The sequence below is a fragment of the Vigna umbellata genome, chromosome 3 (assembly GCF_029865625.1).
Source record: "Vigna umbellata cultivar VRB3 chromosome 3, Vumbellata_1.0, whole genome shotgun sequence".
Lineage (NCBI taxonomy): Eukaryota > Viridiplantae > Streptophyta > Magnoliopsida > Fabales > Fabaceae > Vigna > Vigna umbellata.
Genome location: NC_142167.1, coordinates 17,306,242 through 17,323,669, shown reverse-complemented (window position 1 = coordinate 17,323,669; position 17,428 = coordinate 17,306,242). Strand labels below are relative to the sequence as shown.

The 17,428-nt window shown below is 32.6% G+C and overlaps 1 protein-coding gene across 1 annotated transcript; it reads right to left on the bottom strand.

Moving 5' to 3' along the window:
- Positions 1–46: 46 nt before the first annotated feature.
- Positions 47–4,102, bottom strand: LOC124843719 (putative serine/threonine-protein kinase PBL5). The gene is made up of 5 exons (XM_047320530.2): positions 3,821–4,102; positions 2,952–3,205; positions 2,489–2,678; positions 1,998–2,389; positions 47–650 (listed from the first exon to the last, which is right to left on the bottom strand). Exons 1-5 carry the CDS (start codon positions 3,918–3,920, stop codon positions 336–338), a joined length of 1,251 nt encoding a protein of 416 aa, XP_047176486.1. The 5' UTR covers positions 3,921–4,102; the 3' UTR covers positions 47–335.
- Positions 4,103–17,428: the final 13,326 nt, after the last annotated feature.

Here is a 17,428-nt window from a genome sequence, read left to right as displayed (position 1 = left end):
TCGTGAAAAACATTCTGTGCAAACATTAAGGATGAACTCCCAGATGTTGGACAAAGAGAACATGACATCATAGATCAAGTCATTTTGTTATATAATCGGAGGCTAAGTTCTATTCATCAAAGGGGCAAGAAGAAAAACAATGAAATATTCTTTTCCTACAGAAAGGCATCATAAGTACATTAGAAGCAGCTGCTGGCATGTACAGTGAGAAAATTCCTTTGTGAGAGAGACTTACATTTGATGAGGCACCTGCTATCTCCCCATGAAACAAAATTTGGCAACTATGAATGACACTGCATATGAACAGGCAAAAAAAAAGAATCTACTTTCCTAGTTTATGATCTGTCTGTCACATGCTCGGTGGTTAAAATAAGTCTACGTTCATCATCATCATCCCTTTGCATTACCTGAGAAGGTGGACTTCTTCTAGAGCTTTGTGCTGGATGAAGGTGAGGATCATACTTCTGAGAAGCTAAGTAATTTAGAGCTGTAACAACATCAACTATTACAGGCCGCATATTAGGCTGCTCCTGAACACACATTGCAGCAATGGCAAGAGCTTGGTATAACCCTCTCACCGGATATCGACCTTCAAGTAAAGGATCAACCATCTGGGGAAACTTTTTCCTATCTCTGAACAAGGGTCTTGCCTGAAAAGAACATGCCATGTTAATATTATGGATTTTGCCAATTCAGGTCATTTATCAAGTAAACAAGACACTTATTCTCAATTTTAATATACTCAACAAAAATGTGAGCTGTTCACCTTAAAGGAAAGATTCAGAGCTTTATGATTATGTTTCAGAGATTGACGAGATTGACTGAGATTTTTGTGTACAAGGCAATAACTATTCTGAATAAGGACATTAATAAAGAACAAAAATGGAAAATGTAATGGTAACTATGCACTACCAAAATTGAGCTTTCTGGTTACTAATAGTTCCAGTCAAGTAAGAGCACAGAAATAATCGACAACAATTTATTTACAAAATTTGGCAGTACATTATCGTTGAAAATATAAAAAGCATACTAAAGACTGAAAATCAATAAATACAGTGGTTTAAAATAAGAAAACCATAACTGCTAGGATATGGAAACCAACAAATATGTTGAAAGTGAAACAAATTCCATGTATCACACATGACTAACATCTTGCCATTACAGTTAGTATGATAAAATCATTTGATTAAGCATCTCACACATTGAAACTTCCGATTCCTTAAATGAAACCAAGAAGACAAAATAATGGAGGGATTGTTACCAAGATAAAACCAAAGTAAAGTTACACTCAAAAAAGAGCACGCCAGTACAAAGACAAAAGAATAAAGGGAGGGCTTTTGGGGCCTCACTCGTGGCTTGCTACCAGATTGACTTGCAGCTCATACTAGCTGCCCAGATATTGTTGAACAGAGAAAGGCAGAAAGAAATGATTGTAACAGAAGTTGAAGCCACAGAACACAGACAAAACACAAAAAGAAAAGGGATTCTTCAACACAGACAATGGCATCAAGAGAGAGACTGAATATAGTCAACAAAGAACACAATCACAAGTAGGGTGTCTGAAAAGGGTGTTGTGAATTTAGCCTCCACTATTGCCCTATTGTGTTAAAGCCAGTTGTGCCTTGGAAAAACCCAAACATTATCGTTTGGGTCAGTTTTTTCAGCAACAAATAGAATCACCAACTCACCCATGCAATTGCGAGTCGAGACAAGCTTGCTGGAGTATACCCAAGCCCACCAAGAAATGAGTTGGAATGTGAGTTGAACATAGTGATGGCCACAAACTCATGAACTTGTCCACGTCTACAAGTGAACTCATGAATTTAACAACCATGAAAGTGCCACAGAAATATTAAAGTAATACAAAACAAACTCATCAAGGCTTAAAAGTGGCACCACCTGTGCTATAACTAATTACACTGGTTTACAAAAGTAAATCAACAAACAATCATGGATTCCTCATTCAAGAATACAATAGGTAAAAAGTAGTGACATACCCATGCAACTAGATTTTGTTCTTTGGCAGGTTTCATATGATCAATAGCCTTTCGCCCTGTGATAAGCTCCAAAAGAACAACCCCAAAGCTGTAAATATCTGACTTAAATGTCAACTGACCCGTCATTGCATAATCTGGGGCACAATACCCATATGTGCCCATAACCCTTGTTGAAACATGGGTCTTATCACCACTTGGACCTACTTTTGCCAGGCCAAAATCTGACAACTTAGGATGATATCCCTCTCCTAACAAAATGTTAGAGCATTTCAAGTCGCGATATATCACAGGAGGCTTCATTTTATCATGCAGATACTCCAAACCCCTAGCTGCCCCGGCTGCTATTTTCATTCTTGTGTTCCAATCCAGTGGTTTGCTACCAGGCCGAAGATCTACGATGATAAGGCAAATAACAAATGAGATGAGCTAGCTGTAAGGAATGATGCTGAAAATATATGGAAAAATTGAGATGATAGAATGATAACACATACCAAGCAAGTGGTTCTCCAAAGACCCCAATGGCATGAATTCATAAACTAATAGCCTCTGCTCTCCCTCAGCACAAAATCCAATCAACTTCACAAGATTAGGGTGGTCTGCCAAACTCAATGTCAACACTTCAACCGCGAATTCTCGAATCCCTTGAAGTCCATTAGGGTCAAGTTGCTTTATAGCTACAACCTACACAACCACTATCAAATCTTATTTTCACCACAAATCAAAAGTAACAATTAACATGCAAACTAACATGACGCCATACACTCATCATTAGTGCATAAATGCACAATAAATTGACCAGAGTGGGATCGGGTTCAGTGCATCAGTAAGTTCAAAATTGTGGTTTTTAACAAACCTTACGAAACCCCATACAATCCATTAACACATAAATGCACAATACATCACAAGGATCACATCCAATGCATTGAAAGAGTTTTCTTCTTTTTTTCAACAAACCTGGTTTATTCTCTCCAAGTGTCCCTTGTAAACCTTGCCAAAGCCTCCTTCACCCAAAAAGCAATCTGCCGTAAAATTTCCCGTCGCAGCTTCAAGTTCATTAAAACTGAATGACTGCGCCCGATTGCCATTATCTCTTTCATCCTGAGAACCCTCTTCTTTCAAATTTAAACTCTTCACGTCCAGAGCAAGCTGATCACCTTTAGAACCATCTTCTTTTTTCCCATTCACTTTGAAATCAACTTTGACGCTTTCTACAGCATACAAAAAATGCACATAAGGCAAAGCGGAGCGATAACAAACAAAATCACACCCAAGAAAAATATTTTAATCCGGGGAGATACTACATACAGAACCAAAACAGCTGTGCAAAATGACAAACACAATTTTGATGGTGGATCTAGTAATTCCCATCTCGCAGCCAAACAAAACAAAAATGTGATCACGGTTAATTTTAGTTTTAAGCCACCCAAAATAAAGCTATTCAAAGACTCAGAGCATAAAAAATGGCCAGAAAAGACGTCACAAGCCAAATACAAAAATTAACTACAATATTGAAACCAAACAAACTAATCAAAATTCCTTTTTTGTTTCCTTTTGCATATGCCCGAACGATAATTCCTGAAAAGAAATGAAAAGAAAAACTCTTCCAAAACGTAAACAGAAGTACTCGATGACCCCACCCCCAAAAAAATACGAACTTTGATCAGCTTATGACACACCCACCACCTAATCTTCACATTAAAACGAAAACCACTGAAAAAACACAGCAATCGGCACGATCAGACAAAATGGGTCACAAAAAAGAAGGAGTGTGCTCATATGAAATAGTGAAATGCATTATTAAAGTAAAAAGAATAAAAATTTACCTGCGGCAGTGAAGTTGGAGGGTTTCTGGTCGAAGTTCTGGCCATACTCTTCAGTGTCCGAATTGGTGCATGATTTCCCCGCGCAACAAAAGCAACCCATGTTCTTTCTCTGCCCAAACTCCACCAAGAAAACAGAGACCCCCCTCAAGAAGAAGAAACACACAATTTTTTTAAAAAAATAAAACTGAGAATAAAAGAGTGACACAAACTCTATCTGTTTTAGAGAGAGTGAAGAGAGAGAGAGAGAGAGAAGAGAGAGAGAGAGAGAGAGAGAGAGAGAGAGAGAGAGAGAGAGAGAGAAGAGAGAGAGTCCTTTCTGATGTTTTTGGGTATTGTGGGTGCTTTAATATATTCTTGGTCAATATGAGGTGGAAATTAATTGTGAACAAATGTTCCATAGTCACCAACAAGCCACAATGAGGACAAAGGAAGCCAGGGGTGTTTCTGTCATTTTACACGCACGGGGAAGAGAATGTTATCACCTGAGGCCGATTTGTCTCCGATCAGGGGCTTTTTCGGTATTTCTTCCTCTTCCTTTTGTTTTGGATTTGGAGTAAGATTTTGATGAGATTTATCTGACTGAGAACATTGATTTGAAGCACTAAGCGTGAGATTTTAAGAGTTGACTGAAAATATTATTTTAATTAACTAATAAAATAAGATAACATTTAACATTTTATCCATCACATACAATAATATATACTATAAATCAATTTATTTTCATACAAGAAAAAAGTAACTATAAAAATATATATTTCAATTGTTAAAATTATTATAAATTATTAAACAAATAAAAACATTTAATGCAATTAAATTTTTATACTTTTGCTTGTTTTACACATTGAAGTCCGAATTTTAACCACGTTGCATTCTTTAACAAAAGAGTCACTACTTGACTTCAAAAGGAAAAAAAGAAGATTGAAAGTTACTTAGAGACTTATTAATGTTAATTCTTACCTTTAAAGTTAATTTAGCATGTATTTGCTGAAAAAAGTATTATATATTTTTGTTTTAATGTAAGAAATATCTTTTTAATGTACCTAAGAGTTTAAAACTTATATTAAAACAATATATTTATTTATAAATAACTCCGTTAACTGATTTCCATATTTTAATACATGTACTCATTAAATGTAAGAAACTTATTTTTTGTACATATATGTAAACTGCAATCTATTAAATTATATAATTTTTAATATTATGTACTCATTAGTTTAATTCAAAAAGACTTAAATTTTGTTTAGTTTATTGTAATTCATGATATAAAAACCGTATTTTTTAACTTATTTAAAACGCTTTATTGTTAAGTACGTTTTCTGATGAAGTTTGAATATTAGGTGGCGATGGATTCAGTGTGTGGTGCGAGCTGGTTCGCAACATTAACAGCAACGTGTGTGTCGTTTGAATAGCCCTAAATCACATTGTTTTGTTTCAACGTTGGCAAAACGCTTTGACCAAAACCCTGTCTTGTTTCTCTCTAAAAATATTTATTTAATTGGAAAAGAAATTAACAAAAAAGTCAACCTCTCGAACATCGCAGTGGGCCACAGGTGACGTGATCAAATGGGCCCACTTGCCTACGCGTACCGCACTATTGATATGGTTTCGAACTTTCGTTCCAAACTGTCGCTAAAATGAAATTGACGGTGATCACGCGTTCTGTATCCGCCGCCGTAACGGAACCGTAACTCGAGACCGTGGCGGCGAGTCAACCAATCAGGGAAGGGTTGCACGTGGAACTGGGTGTACTGGATGATTGCTCTTTTGGGTGACTTTTACTATTTTTTTTATTTAGTAAAAACGCAGTGAGGGGAATTGTTTATAGTATATATGTGGTAGGTGAAATATGGCATGCTATATAGCAGCATTTTTAATTTGACTTTGCTGGTTTCTTCCATGTATTGTGGTCTTGAAATTTAATTTTTAAAAAGAAATTGAGTCCAAACCTTGCTTTAATTTTTTTAATAAAATAAGTTTTTAGAAAAAAAAAATGATTTGATACTAATTGAACATGTTTTAGACTAATTATTCAGAATCAAACAAGAAGGAGAAACTTTTAACCGATTTTTTTTACTTGCACATGCGGGTGTTTAAAGAAGATGTAAAGTTGTAGAGGTTGAGAACGTATAATTAAGCTATTTAATGTATATTTATAGTATATAGTTGTTTAAAGAATTTGACTCTACTTGTTTTATTTTATATTGAATTTGAAAATTATTTGAGAAAAAGTGATTGCAAGTAAAAGAAGTTATCTCTAATGATCGGGTAATGATGGATTTATAGAATCTTGTTTAGTTGTAAAGGTTTTAGTAGGTTAGTTTTTATGTTACGTGTTTGAGATTAGAACTTTAAAATACTTATAATATTAAGTTGTTGCACATTAGATTTGAAAGCAAAGTAGATTCACTCTTGGTATTTTGTGAAAAGCAATATTATATGTTGAAGTAAAAATTTTGTTTTGCAATAAAGGGGTTGAATTGTAAGCTTTTAAGTCATGGATAGTTAAATTATAGTGTTTGAAGTTATTAAGGTTGATAGATTTAAGTAATGGTGTGATGAAAATTATACATGTTTAATATATTGAGATGATGTTTCTTTTAAATTGACTTTTGAATAAAGATAATTTTAATGTATATTTTTATTATGTATTGGAGATAATATATGTAACATCCCAAAAATACAATCTAAAACTATATAATAGAATAATCACATTTAATAATATTACAGCTCCGTCTTACATTAATAGAGAAATATGCTTGTGGCGGAACGGCCTTACAGAAAGGACTAAAAACTTAAACTGTACAAGATAAGTAATTCTGATCGAACGGTTTACAAAAGCCCACACCGGACGGTCATACAAAAGAACAGGGAAAAGGTGATCGAACGATCACCTTACCATCAAACTATACTATTGACCGAACGGTTCTACTGTCCGGTCTTAACTTCTATCTCGACTAATTTTTCTTCTTCCAGCGCTTCTTCCAGCAGCTCGTCTCTTTTTGCTCACATCCACATGGATGATCATTGCAACAGAAAGACAACCGAACGTACAAAACAGACAAGACAGAAAGACATAGGGTAAGCTTATGTAATTCAATTCATGTATAAACATATATTTCACACAATCAACCAAACAATGATAATTCATTACTCGTTCATGCAAAGCCTAATACTAGACTCTGACTGTCCGGACTGTATGAATTCTGTGTAACTACGACGTTCGTGCACCCGGGTGATGTAGTAACTGGGATACCCTCAACAGCTGTCACCCGAGGTTAGTCCTATCTGTCCAAATTAACCATAAGGACTAGGACCACCTGTCGTTCCCACACATGACTTACCCTTCTCTACGTGAGAACGAGTAATCACGGAACATCAGGATGAACCGCCAGCTTAGCATGTCCACATTCATACTTTACCAAATTCCAATATCCATTCATGAGATATTCCTCCCCGGAATACTCGTTCAAAATCAAATACATTTCATATACATCATATTCCATCATCTTCCATTTTCTAACTTCAATTTTAACTAAGATCACTTAAGATATAAAAAACCGAACGTAAAACTTTAACCTTTAACGAGACCGAACACTTGGACTTAGACCGAGAGGTTTCCAGTTCCAGAATAGATCAAAACCGAGAGAGAATTACCATCGGGATTTGAAAGAGACCGAGTTCAATAATATTTCTCAAGATTTAAAAGGATCGAACGTTATTTACAAGGTGAATCAATTTGATGAACTGACCCAAGAGCGTTTAAACTGAACAGATTAAAGCCTAGACCTAGTACTAAGACTTTAGGCCGAAACCAATGGAGACAGACACTACAAGACATTCAAATAATAGTACTTAGAAGACTTATAACTCTATTGAATTTGGATGAACGCTATTTTCATCAAGATAGATTATAGAAAGAGAATGAGCGCTTGGTGTAAGACCCAACACTAAATAGTACGAGCGCTTGGTGAAAGACCTAGCTCTAAATCATACGAGCGCTTAGTGAAAGACCTAACATTAAATAATAAGAGTGCTTGGTGAAAGACCTAGCACAGAATAGTACGATCGCTTGGTGAATATAGGATATCATTTGACTAATGTTCAAGAACGAACGAACATACTACTACACATATATACTTAAATTTATAATAAAATAACAAGGAAAGGATATCCTTGGTGGAACGCCTGTACACAAATTGTACTAGACGAAAACGCTCGTCCTCAACATAAATTCTTTCCAAATGAAAGAATCCCGTTCTAAACGAGTCCCCTATAAAAACCGAACGGTCAAAGACCATTCAGTAACGAACACACATCAACTTAGGGAAATTTCATACTTAAGAATTATTTATCTTCAAAATCTCATACATCCATATCATATTAAATTTCCATACTTCATACAATCAGAACATAACAACTTTCATATTTCATATTAATTTAGCAACTCAACCAACATACATGCAATACAAGCAACATACAAATTAAATTAAATAAGCTTTCCTTACATGCTCATATAGAATAGCTCACCAGCAGAAATCTTGGTTTGCATGTGCCAGAAAACGCACGACTAAGTGAAAAGAAGAACTTACCAGTTCAGAACCCAAAATCGATCGGTTCAAACTGAAGCTCTTGACACCAGAGGAGTAGAAACGATGCCTGAATGGTGATCAGAGGAAGCAAATGTGAGAATTTCTTAGAGAGAAGATGAAGAAGATGTAGTGAGAAGGAGGATAAATTGGAGATTTTCATAAATCTGGGAAGAAGGGTGCATGCAGAGAGTGTGACAAATTTATGAAAATCATAGTTTTTCCTTCCAACGTTAAAACGAGCGTCCGCTCATCTGCTAACACTTGCCTTACACCAGCTGAGTGTCGAACCCCCCTCTTGATACGTGAATTTCACTAAAACGAATCCTGAGTGGATTTTTAATGGCTCTGACAATATATATAAATAATAATATATTTTGAACTAGATATGTAATTATGTATAACATAATTATAAAAATTTGATTAGTTTAATTATAGGATATTAATTGTTAATTGACTTAATTTCAAAAAAATAATTTAGTTTCTATCACTCGTCAATTTGGAATGGAGATTTATAACCATTTAGATTGGTCTAAAAATCATAAAAAAAAACGTATAAATCTTTGATGAATATATCAGCGATCTATTATATTTAATCAATTTCATTATATTTTAGAAATTAATTGATTTCATTCACAAGTAAATAATTTTCATTCCTTGAAAAAAATTTATCTAAATCCGTAAATAATCATAATTTTTTAAATAATACGAGTCTTTTGAAAAAATAATATATAAATTTATCAACTTTATTCTTTTTACGATTTTGTAATAATCTCTCTCGTTTGCACTATCATCTATTTATGTATAACATATAATCATAACATATGAACAACCAATAAATCAATTCAAAAACAAAGTAATATAATATAATTATAATATATATATATATATATATATATATATATATATATTAAATTTAATTAATTTTTTTTAATGTGTAAAAAAACAAAAGGTAATAATAGAATAAACAAAAATTGGTTTTGATTGTAAAAAATAAAAGGACAAACAGTTCTTAATTGTTAATACGATGAAGGGTTAGCCATGACACGATCCATTTGTAAATTAGATAGCAAAATAAAGAATGAGGTAGAAAGAGATAGTGAAACGACGTAGTACTTTGAGCCGATCAAAAGAAGAAATGAGCGTAGTGATGCATGCTGAATCACACTAACATTCCATCTTTGCCAATCCAAAGTACAAGTGTCAAAATTCGTAACGTTAACGAGTACTTGGTCGGTGCACCAAAACAACACAATTTAAATCATCTAGAAACTTCCACCATCCAAACATTAATAACTTTTCCTTAGGATATGGATGGAAATTAAATAATTCTATTATAATTTAACTCAATTATTACAAACATCAACTGAATTTTAAAAATACTTTAATTAATCCAACTGAATTCTATAAGGCTTTTAGTAAATGAAATTCAACTTATACTAGTAATATATTTTGAATATTTGTTAGTCTTGTGAGTTATGATAACTTAATAATTTAAACTTTAGTAATTAAATTACTATAACGATTCAGTTCCCATTTATTTAATAAAACCGTATGCTTTTTCTACTTCAAAATTGTTTATATAACTTGTGATAGTTTTACCTTTTGATGAACCCTTGTTTATTTTTAATTAATATTTCACTTACTTATTCTCTTTTTGTCGAAAATAATAATAATAATAATAATAATAATAATAATAATAATAATAATAATACATTTGATAAAGAAAAGAGACGTCGTTTCAATAAAGTTATACAAGAAAACATATTAATTATTTCTTTTAATAAATATGAAAAAAATCTCAAAATTACAATTATAACGAAACAGGAATAGTGTTGCGCAGGTACCGAATGAAACTAAATTATTTTGAAAAACAACACCACAAATATAATTTCTTTTATAAAAAATTACCTAATTAAATAGAATTTCACGTTCTATTTAATAACGCAAAGCATACTATTTATATAGGTTAAAAATTAATACTTAAAATAATTTAAATAATTTTTCATTCTTTCTCTTTCTTATGTATATTTTAAGAATAACAACAACATTTTAAAAAAAATAATATCTCAAATATAGCATTATTAACCGATATCATCGACAAACTTAAAATCAGAACACATACAAATATTTTATATCTGATTTCAATATCATTTTATTTTAATTTAAAACCCATTGGGATAAAATCAATTTTAATGAAAAGAATTAGTCTAAATAATAAAAGATTATTATGTATTAAAAACTCAAATTTAACACCATGGATTACATTATAAGAATTCCACATTAGTCTATGAGCACTAAATGATATTGATGGCAACTTTTTGTTAATTAACATAACAAATTGTTTTAAAAATGTTGATTTGATAAGAAGACGAAGAGTAAAGCAAGGCTTTTTGAAAACGACAAGGAAAATAGATAGTTGATTAGGTACGTATTGAAGTGTTTCTTCTATGATTGTAATATTATTTTCTTTTTGTGTGATGATTAATGCTAAAAGACACAACATGACAAAGATTCAAAACACGTGGAGCTAAATCCAACATAAGCTTTGTTTCATGAATCATAAGATAATGTTCCAATCACTTTGAATAAAGAATAACATTTTTTTTTTCTTTTGATCTTCATTTCATCATCTCTTAAACATTCATATTTTTTAGAGGTAATGTGAAAACATCACACACATCCACAAACACACGATTTCTTCTAGAAAACCTCAAGAAAAAGACTTCCACTTATATAATCTAACTATTTTGTAAATTGTTTCCAAATCATATAAAAATTAATGGTAGTATGTGATTTCAGTAATTTTTCTATAAAAAAATTAATAAACATGTATTTTTGAGACAGGAGATAAATACTTTCTTTAAAGGCATTTCATTCTTTATAGGAGATTTTTCATCATGAATTTGTGTTAAATTTTATAAATTAAATACAAATATTTAATAACATCTTTACAAATAAATATATTACTTGAAACGAAAATTATTCGAGATAGATAAGCAAATAGTAAAAAGAAATATATAAAATGTGTAAATTGGATTATACAGGGAAGTAGATTCAAGTAAATAAATTGTAGAAAGGTAGATAAAATAATAAAGTATAAGAATATAAATTACTGGAATGTAAAGATTAATAATATTGTAATAGCCATTCATTGGTGAAGGTTTTATAATTTAAGATTTTCATGATTGTTTAAAACTTTCAACCTTTATCACCCTTATTACGACATCAATTTTGGGTAATTATAAATTTTCAATAACTTCTATTTAATAATCTTAATATTTAATCTCCATTCTTGATAATAATTTTTTATTCATGTTGGGTTTGTACATGTGATGACATTCTGATATTTATATAAAAAAAAACTTTAATTATACAGGTTTAATATTAAAGGACATTATTTCCATCGTCGAAATAAAGTTACAGAGTGCATGGTAAATTTTCTTTTAAACTTTTAAGGAAAAGAGCTTTTTTTATAAGTTTAAATTAACTTATACATATATTAAGAAAAAAAAAAATAACTAATATGAGAAGCATCGAAAGAAAGTTAATATGAAAAGCTATTACAACTTAACTTATAAATAACTTAGTTTTAGTTGACAATATTTATTTTTTTATATTTTTCTTTTCTATAAATATTTTGCAAGAAATTTCTATGATCCCATCTTAATAACATATTATGTGTTAAACAGTGTATCAATAAACGGAATCTTTATTTTTTTTATAGGCAACTAAAACTTCAATTTAAAAATTTGAAACGTATTTTACAAAGGATTTTATCAACCGACAATATGAGTGACCGTGGTATGATTTAGTTGATTAGTGTCCATCAATCCACCTTTTTTTTATTGAAATTAAATTAATTATTTAAATTATATTTTTTTATTAAAATTAAATTAATTATTCAAAACATATGACCTTTATTTCGCAATAGAGTTTTTTATACTGGGTTGTGTTGTTGTTTATCCAAAAATTTCTGTTGCTATATATTTTTGTTAACGGCTTCTTGATCAAACAAAATTTTATGGTTGATAGCTTATAATATATAACAATAGAGTTTTTTATTTCATTTTCTTTTATATCAATTGCTCCAATTATTACTATTTCAATTTGATCGATCAAAGTAAAATGTTATAAAAATATCACAAAAAGAGGGTGAAAAAAAAAGTTAAACGAGTCAATGAGCCAACCCGTTTAATCCACCAATCCGTGGTGGGTCGGACCAGGTTCAAATTTTTTCGACTCACTAACAAATGAACTGAATTGGACTGACTCACTAAAGATCAACCCATAATGGATCGGATTGGGTCGAACCAAGTTACCTATTTTTACGGCTATACTTTCAGTAGAAAATAATTGTATTATTTGGTTGTTTGTAACAATGCCTTTAGAAATTAAGGCCAAGAATGTTAATATATAATTAATATTTGATGAGATTCTGACAAGTATCAATTAAATAATATTTTTCTTAAACAGTGAGATCTGAGAATCATTTTCGAAGATCAATATCAAATTGCACTTTTGAATGGTGATTCTTAGGGATGACAAAAAAATTCGCGCCCGCGGATATCCGCGGATAAAATCCGCGACGGATAGTTGATACCCGCGGATATTTACTACCCGCAACCCGCGGGTAGCGGATAGTTTAATACCCGCTTATAAACGGGTCGGGTGCGGGTATTATACTATCCGTACCCGCGGATACCCGCTACCTGCAAAAAATAAAAATAAAAATTTAATTTATTTTTTATTAAGTTAAATTTAATTAAAATTAACATTAATTTATATTTTACAAAATTAAATTTAATTAAAATTGAATTTAAATTTATATTTAATTTAATTTATATTATACTTTATATATTTTTTGTAATTCCATTTAAATTTTATTTTAATAATTTATTAAAATATTTTTTTTTTAATATTTGCGGGTATCCGCGGATATCCGCAGATTTTAAAATACCCGTGGATATTTTTTAAGCGGGTATCCGTGCGGGTAGCGGGTCGGGTAACAGGTGGATTTTTTTTTGTCGGATCGAGTTGCGGGTAGGCACTATCCGTGTCCGACCCGACCCGTTGCCATCCCTAGTGATTCTGGTATCAATTACAAGGAATTGTTTGAGTATTATAACCTTTAGATTGATTTAAAATCTTTATTGGCTACTATTTTGATTAGAAATAAGCTAATTTATACTATAATAATAAAAACTGTCAGTTTTTATAGTAATAAAACTATTATTACTATTATTATAGTTATGAAATTAAATATAAATAATTTTTATAATTTTATTGTAAATAATTTTTACTCATTGATAATTTTATAAAAATGTTTAAAGAAATAGTAAAATTGATAATATAATTATTTTAATTCTAAAATAATGTAACTTAAAGAGTAAATTTTGAAAAGCAAACGTAAACATCCAAAATAGAAATCCTTTTTAACATAGGTATAGATAATAAAAAATAACTTGTATTTTATTAGTCAAGTTTATAGAAATCTGATGTGATAAATTAATTGCGCAACTCAAAACGTTGACCTTTTTACTAATTTTATTACCTTAAAATTGAGAAAAGAAATTTATACTAAGAATGATTATTCTTACACAGAACATACTTGACTGTACTTATTAAATGTTCTGACCTACGTTTTTTCAAACCAACGTAAATATATCTTTTAAACTCAAACTTTAATTATAGATGAAAATATTTTAGTGCCATTACATCATCATAAGAATTTCTCTTTATAATTCGCTACTAAATTTCATAATTTTTTTTTCATTTTAAATAAGATTGTTAAAACATTTATCACACTTTCGTATTTTTCTTTTGACCAAAAATTCTAGTGCTATTTGTGAAACCCTTAATAATTAGCCTAAATTAATCCTGACATCTCACCATTAATGCTTGCCACCTCATTCCCAGCCATTAAAACCCACTCCCTAAACTGATCCTATCCCTCTCTGACGTGCACGAAGAACCACGCTCATCATTCTCTGAAACACGCACCACGTTACACACTCAGTGCATTAAAACGCACTAAACTCTGCATGCAAGCATGCCACTTGTCACGTTGGAAGTTTCTGAAATCAGAATGGGGGTTGCAGGTGTCCGAAAATGAGACGCTCACTCGTCTGGAATTTGAAGGAACAAAAGTAATTTTCGAAAACCTTTCCGCTCACCTGCATCAGTCATCTTCTTCCTCAGAAAACCAACCTTTCATTTTCTCCAACTTCTCTCTAGAAACCCTAAACTTCTCTCTACTGTAATTCTCACGTTTCTCCTCCGATTCCATTTCCAGCACCGTAGAAACGTCCACTGCATTGAGAGCTATTCACTGGACCGAACAGCTTCAAGAACTGAAACTGGTAAGTTTCATTCCGTAGCTCATCCTTAGGATTCTGGAAAAAAAAATAGGGTTTTGGTTGCATGCAAACATGTATTCTAAGTGATCTGCATTCCGTGGTTAGATTTTATTTTGGAAGAGTCAAGAACGTAAGAAAAGCGTAGTTGGACACAGCCATTTTCTATCTAGGACAAGCTGGAAATCCAATCCGGGTAAGGGAAGCTTATATGTTTAATTTATACTGTATGTTCTATATTCTGATTTGCATGTATGATACCTCTGAAGTTTGAGCTGCTATGGAAATTTACTGATATGAAATCTGGTTGGAATGATCTGTTGTGAACGAACACTGCTCGTATGTATTATATGTTGTTGATCTTGATTTAAATGCATGATTGATTTGATTATGTATGAATGGAATATGATTATTGTATAGTTGGAATTATTAAAATGTTGAAATCTGTATGATGGTGAAGTTGAAGGTGAATTAAATCTGGAATGAAAGTTATAAGGTTTATAAGATGGAAATCTGGAAAATTCTGTTAAGTTTGTGAAATCTGAAATTTTAAATCATCCCCTTTGCTAAATGACGCTCGTCACTGTACGGTCTTAGACCGTTCGGTTTTCATTAAATAACTTAGATTGGAATTCTTTCATTTGGAAAGAATTCTGCTCGAGAACGAGCGTCCCCATTTTTAGTGAATGAGCGTTCGGTTCAGCTCAGTATAGATAAATATTTGAAACTTTATAAATACGTGACGTTCGGCCTTAAGTCGAGCGTTCGTCCTCAATGACGTTCGACCTTAAGTCGAGCGTTCGTCCTTAATGTCGTTCGACCTTGTGTCGAACGTTCGTTCTACAGAGCGTTCGGCCTTATATTGAACGTTCGTCCCAATTGGCGCTCGGTCTTATACCGAAGTGTTCGTTCTGATTTGTGCTCGGTCATTGACCCAGCGTTCGTCCAAGTAGGGTTCGGTTTTATAACTGAACGCTCGTCCTTATTATTGAATTCTGAGCGAACGTATCTGGCGTTCGTCCACGGTTATTTATGGAACGTTCGGTCATTGACAGTAAGTGTTGTTTTCTGATTTACAATTACTCTGATTATTTATCCAAGTCATTTTGTAAGGTATTTATCCTCTTTGTTCAACATAAAGTTCTTGTACTCCAAATCTTCTAAGTATTATACTGATCTTCTAAATTCAATTTCATTTAAATATGTTAGGTTTTCTTAACGTCCGTAAATGGAAAAGAGTTTGTTTCTTTTGTTCAGAAACGTGTGGTCAAACAAACTGGAATACTTTCGTTTTAATTGATTAAAGGATGCATGTTGTTAATGTTAAGAGAATGGAACACTGAATGAAAATGTGAATAAAGAGAACTGGTTATTATGGGCGAATGATATTTTGAATGAATAATTGGAAGTGGATTTTAACGAGCGTTCCAAGGAGGAACGTCTCAGATGTGCTGAATATGAAATATTGAATGGTAAAGTATGAACCTGGATAAGTTAAGCCTCGCGGTCCATCCTGATATTCCGTGATACGCCTCTTCCAGTAGAAGGGGGTATTCATGCGTGGGAATGGCAGGAGGCCCTAGTCCATTGAGTACTTCGAACAGATAGGGTTAACCTCGATTGGCAGCTGGGGATTGATCAGTTATTACACCACTCGGGTGCAAGGACGCTTGTAACTACATGGTTCATACAGTCCGGACGGTCTGTCTTATATTACATTTTTCTATGATTATTATTTGATGAATCACATGCTGTATGTGTGTGTTGAAACGTAACTGTATGTGTTGATTGTATAAATTAAATATTATAAGCTTACCCTTGCATTTCCATTGTGTTGTCTACTGTTCATGTATATCCGTCTTGTCCAAATGCAATGATCATCCGTTGTGGATGTGAGCAGATGGTGGTGCATCCCTTGAGCAAGTGCTGGAAGAAGAAAATTTGGATGAAGCCAATCTGGTAGAGGTTGAAGTGAAGGCCGAGCCTTAGAGGCGCTCATTAGAATAGGAATTGTAAATGTTAGTGCTTAAAGAACGTTCGGCCAAGTATTTTGTAAGGCCGTTCGTCTTAATCATGTATTCCCCTATTTTGCGTACGTTGTTTTGTGCATATAAGAACGTCCGTTTTGGGTTTCCTTTGTATGCGTTTATAAGCGTTCCCTGTACTGATGCCGTTTAGGCTTTTGTGAATCTGATTTAAGACAAAGACTGTTTGTGATTACTGTTAATTGTAATTAATTCTGATTTATGGTGATTACTGTATTTTGGGATGTTACATTAGTGGTATCAGAGGAGTTTTGTTCTTTTAAGGAACACTGTAGGTTATGAGTGCACTACGTTTTTGCTGTGTGCTTATTATGTGTTAATGAGTTATTGTTTTAACTCTTGAACTCTACTAACGCTCGTTCTTCTCTGATCCAGAGAACTAATGGCGCCTAGACTTCCTCCTCCTCCCCAACCGAGTGAGTCCGATACGTCCAGCAACACTAGGTTGTTGGAAACTGTGGTTGAAAGGCTGCATCAACAGAACACAACGTTGCTGGAGCAGAACGCCACCCTGATGCAGCAAAACCAAGCTGCTATGCAAGGTTTGGAGGCCTCGCGTGTCAACTCTGAAAACACGCAAAGGCAGTTGATGGAGATCTTGGCTGCAACTAGAGGTGCGCC

What these genes read in the sequence shown, in the direction of transcription:
- LOC124843719 (XM_047320530.2), bottom strand. Translation starts at nt 3,920, where the DNA reads ATGGGTTGCTTTTGTTGCGCGGGGAAATCATGCACCAATTCGGACACT. An exon ending in CTCCAACTTCACTGCCGCAG is followed by an intron (nt 3,206 to 3,820) that starts GTAAATTTTTAT and finishes TGTATGCTGTAG; the next exon opens with AAAGCGTCAAAGTTGATTTC. An exon ending in ACTTGGAGAGAATAAACCAG is followed by an intron (nt 2,679 to 2,951) that starts GTTTGTTGAAAA and finishes GTGGTTGTGTAG; the next exon opens with GTTGTAGCTATAAAGCAACT.